At 36.7% G+C, this 4,957-nt stretch overlaps 1 protein-coding gene across 1 annotated transcript; it reads right to left on the bottom strand.

The window, feature by feature from the left end:
* Positions 1-249: 249 nt before the first annotated feature.
* On the bottom strand, positions 250-1,259 carry LOC142505054 (uncharacterized). Its single transcript, XM_075617878.1, has 4 exons — positions 1,232-1,259; positions 893-1,018; positions 308-703; positions 250-254 (listed from the first exon to the last, which is right to left on the bottom strand). Exons 1-4 carry the CDS (start codon positions 1,257-1,259, stop codon positions 250-252), a joined length of 555 nt encoding a protein of 184 aa, XP_075473993.1.
* Positions 1,260-4,957: the final 3,698 nt, after the last annotated feature.

Genomic DNA, 4,957 nt, shown 5'->3' with positions numbered 1-4,957 from the left:
GACACTGGTATCCCATGAAGTCTCACAATCCCCTGAACATAAGCCTCAGCATATTGATTCATAGAATATGTTGTCTTGACAGGGAGAAAATGTGATGACTTGGTCAATCGACCCATGATCACCCAAATAGAATTAAAGCCCTTCTGAGTCCTTGGCAACACAACAACAAAATCCATGGTAATGTGTTCCCACTTACATTGCGGTATTGGTAAAGATTGTAACAATCTTGCCGGCCTCTGATGCTCAATCTTAACCTGCTGACATGTTAGATATTCAGAAACAAATAATATGATATCTTTCTTCATACCTGGCCACCAGTAAAGGCGTCGAAGATCATGGTACATCTTGGTACTGCCAGGGCATATCGAATATGGCGTGGTATGAGCTTCAATAAGTACATCTCTTCGAATGTCATCACCCAAAGGAACACATATCCTACCTCGAAAAGTCAACAAACCATCACAATTCAACCCAAACTCAGAAACTCCTGATAGATCACTCTTTCTCTTCAATTCCAATAACTGATTATCAAACTGCTGTTCCTTTAAAATTCTATCAAACAAAGTTGAGCGGAAAATCAATGCAGATAATCGAGCTACTGTACATGCAGATACCAGAGTTATCTCATTTCTTTGCAAATCAAGCAACAATGGTTTTTGAATCATGGAACCCAATAAAGAACTCGATTTGCGACTTAAAGCATCTGCAACCACATTAGCTTTATCGGGATGATAGCTAATGGTGCAATCATAGTCTTTCACCAGTTCCAACCATCTCTGCTGCAAATATTCAATTATTTCTGTGAAAACAAATAACTCAGACTTTTGTGATCTGTAAAAATTTCACACTTCTCACCATAAAGATAGTGCCGCCAAATTTTTAAGGCAAAAACCAACAGTAGCCAATTCCAAATCATGAGTGGGATAATTTTTCTCGTAGTCCTTCAACTGACGAGAAGCATTAGCTATCACTTTCCCATGCTGCATAAGTACGGCACCTAACCCCTGCTTTGAATCATCTGTATACACCACAAATCCTCAGTAACACAAGGAAGTACTAAAACAAGTGCAGAAGTTAACTTATCTTTTAGTGCTTGGAATGCTTTTTGACACTCTATAGTCCATTCAAACTTGGTAGACTTCTTTGTCAACCTCGTCAGTGGCAATCCTATCTTTGAAAAATCCGCTATGAACTGTCTGTAATATCCTGCCAAACCAAGATAACTTCTTACCTCTGAAATTTTCTTTGGAATGGTCCATTGCTTAATAGACTCAATTTTGGATGGATCCACCGATATTCCCTCTTTTGAAACGATATGGCCCAAAAACGCCACTTGCTCCAACCAGAATTCGCATTTCTTCAACTTAGCATATAATTGCTTATCCCTCAATTGCTGCAACACAGTTCTCAAGTGCTCACGATGAAGTTATCGTGTCTTAGAATAGATTAAAATGTCATCAATAACCATTCAAAAAATCCTCATCAAAAGATATTCAAAAGCCACCACAAATTTTCTTGATTCATTCTACAAAATACATGATACATATTGCTATTACTGTTCACTACCCCAAAATAAGTGTTCCATGACAAAAGTTTTCCCTTATCTTGCCATATGATATCTTCCTCCTTTGACAATCCATTTCATTCTTTCTTTTCACCTCCATCACATGACATTAACTGGAATGAGTTTATAAATCAGTAAGTAGAAAGCTGTAATAACAAATACATATAAATATGCTTGGCTTGAATAACATGGTTGTGGCAAACTATATAATACCATCTTCAAAGAACAATAGCTATCAAGGCAATATAGATGGTATTTCTTATCATGAATTAAAGAAATGAATTTATAGTCATGTGACCTGTGACCATGTAATGAATATCTCTTTGATATAAATATCAAAACTGTGAGAGATACTCCTTTATCATGAAATTGGCCAATAACATGTATATGAATACTATCAATCCTTTACTTTAATCAATAGAAACTTCATTGAGGCAATTGAACAAACACTTGGTAGACAACAATGGCTTACTAGCTTCTTTATAAATAAATTCAATAGTATTCCTTGATCAATAAAAATATAACAACAAATATATCAATAACATAGCAATGGTAGGAGCTAGATATCAATAAACATGGCTTTTGTACATATAAATCATGTGAGCAAAGAAGAAAGAGTCACTACTTACAACCCAACAAGCAAGTGTTTGCTTAGATGATCTCAAAGGGATTTCTACAACATAATACATACAATCTATCATAAATCATCACGATTAATCATAAGAATCAACCAATCCAACTTAAACTATCAACTCCTCTAACCCTTCAAACTCGAAGATATAAAGAATCCTTACCTTGGAGCTTGGAAATTGAGATAGGAGTAACAAGAAATCTACTATGATCCTCGAGCTTGAAGTGGAAGATGAAGGAAAGAAAACCTTGAAGAGAAAGGGCTTGAACCGATTGAAGAGAAAATAAAAGAGTGGGAAAGAGTAGAAGCATCTAGACATGGCAATTATAAGCCTTTTCCAATGCCTAAAATCGAATTTCCAAGTAGCAATTTCGGCCGCCTAGCGCCGCAGCGCCACCTTCTTGGCGCCGCGGCTCCCGCCCTTCGGCCCAGCGCTGCCTCCTACACCCAAGGCAACCAGCAGCGGTGCTTCCCCGACGCTGCGGCGCTGCTCCTGCACCACAACATCATCACCAATCCACCTTGAATCCTTCCTCATCCAGTGCCATGCCAAACCAATGCAACTAAACATCCAAACACATGATCAACATATCTATATAAACAATCACAACAAGAACTCATCCCCCTCCATATCCATCACCAAATATGAAACATAACACCAAAAACAATAATCATTCTTTAACCATTTTGGCGCTGCGGCGCTACTCCTGCACCACAACATCATCACCAATCCACCTTCAATCCTTCCTCATCAAATGCTATGCCAAACCAATGTAACTAAACATCCAAATACATGATCAACATATCTATATAAACAATCACAGCAAGAACTCATCCCCTTCCATATCCATCACCAAATATGAAACATAACACCAAAAACATTCTTTAACCATTCCAATGAACATAATCATAAACAATAAGCATTCTACAAATCTTAACCATCAAACCATCAATCAAAACCCACCATTATACCTTCACAACCATAACAACTAACAATACCATACAACAATAACCATGAATATACAATAACCATAACAATAACCATAAATCCAAAACACCAACCCAAAGAATACATTATTGACAATAAAATGATAAAAAGGTTGGGATATTACGTTAAATGTGCTTCTTAGAACAACTAGCTCTGATACCAATTGAAGGATCGGTTCTAACACCTACGAGGGTGCTTCAAACACAATATTTTTCATGAGCTTCAATAGCTCGTGTTCTAAGAATGTAAACACCAATGAATTAGATCGAGTTTGGTTTGAAACCAAGCGGAGCACATTTGAGATAATCTTTCGTTAAGAAAGCTGACTAATTTGAAAGCCTTTTAACTTGTGTAAACTGAATAACTGAAAAAAAGGGATCCGTTCTTGCATATATCAGTTCAGTTATGATGAATATTGAACTAATAACAGCTCGAACTTATCAAATCAGTTTTAAAACAATATTTAAATAGTTAAGTACACAAGATATGTTTATAGATGTTTGGAGACTTCAACTGCTTCTACGTAACCCCTTCTACCACCTCTGGTAGGATCCACTAGAATACTTTGATTCATACAACACATTGTACAAACCCACTCAGCTTAGGACTTACACTACTGCCTAACTGAACTCCTAGCCTAGACTGAATGCAGCACCTTCTAGCCAACACTTGTTTAACGTCTATGTGTTAAAGACTACATACACAAGTTTAACGTCTTTGTACAAGACTCACTCAACTTATCAGTATGCTCAATTTTCTGTATGTGTGAGTGATGATGTGGGAGTGTGTGAGAACTGATCTATGAATACAACAAAAAAATTTTCTCACACACTAAGAATTTTGCTTCTAGACTAAGCTGTTAGCATGACCTATTTTTCTATTCTTTTGTGATCTTCACACACTTGTTTGTTGATGGTCTTGATCATGTATTTATAGAGGCTTTGAGGCCGTTCTTCAAGACTCATCAAATATGTCAGTTGCAGTTAAATCTGTTCCTTGATGTTTGCGACTTGCCCTTTATGATAGTAATTCTGGAACGTCTTGACTTTAAGCTCTGCTGCAACGTCCATTATTGTCCTCTAACTGTACAATTTCTTTCCTTAATGCGCACAACTGGATTCCACTTTCATAAGTTTGTCTTGTTCTACAAACTGGTCGGCTTCTAACTGATGTTTTGAACTACTTAGTTGAATTGGTCTTGAACTGGTGTGGTGAAATCAGTTGGTTCGTCAGCAGAACTGATATCACTCATTCGATTGAACTGGTCAGCTGGGCTTTTCATTAGTTGAGCTCTTCATCTGCTGGACGGTCTTCTGAAGGCCTTCTGCTGAACTACCTATCAGCTGGACAATCAGTTGAACTGGTCTTTGATATATCAGTTGAACTGGTTCTGTTTTGGCAATCAGTTTGTGCATTCAGTTTGCGTCTCAATAGCTTCAGTTTAGGCTTGGTAGTTTTGTGCACTTAGGTAAATTTATTAGAAACAAAATAACATGTTTTTTTAATATAAAAATAAAGATTGCGAGCATGAAATGTTCCATCATAATCTTTTTAAAATCAAAAAACCAAACTGCTACTCAACTGGTCAAAACTTTCAAAAGAATTTTAATTGAAAAATCAAAAGTAATTGACAAAATCAGGTCTGATAGAAGAACTGAATTTGTTAATCAAACATTGTCTGTATTTTGAGAAAATCATGGAATCAGGTTTGAGTTGTCAACGGCTAGAACACCTCAGTAAAATGGAGTTGTTGAGAGAAGGAATATGACCATTA

The sequence above is a fragment of the Primulina tabacum genome, chromosome 10 (genome assembly GCF_025594145.1).
Source record: "Primulina tabacum isolate GXHZ01 chromosome 10, ASM2559414v2, whole genome shotgun sequence".
NCBI lineage: Eukaryota > Viridiplantae > Streptophyta > Magnoliopsida > Lamiales > Gesneriaceae > Primulina > Primulina tabacum.
This window is presented reverse-complemented; position numbering and strand designations above follow the sequence as displayed.

What these genes read in the sequence shown, in the direction of transcription:
- LOC142505054 (XM_075617878.1), bottom strand. Translation starts at nt 1,259, where the DNA reads ATGGACCATTCCAAAGAAAATTTCAGAG. An exon ending in TTCCAAAGAAAATTTCAGAG is followed by an intron (nt 1,019 to 1,231) that starts GTAAGAAGTTAT and finishes TGGTGTATACAG; the next exon opens with ATGATTCAAAGCAGGGGTTA. An exon ending in TTTGGAATTGGCTACTGTTG is followed by an intron (nt 704 to 892) that starts GTTTTTGCCTTA and finishes ATGTGGTTGCAG; the next exon opens with ATGCTTTAAGTCGCAAATCG.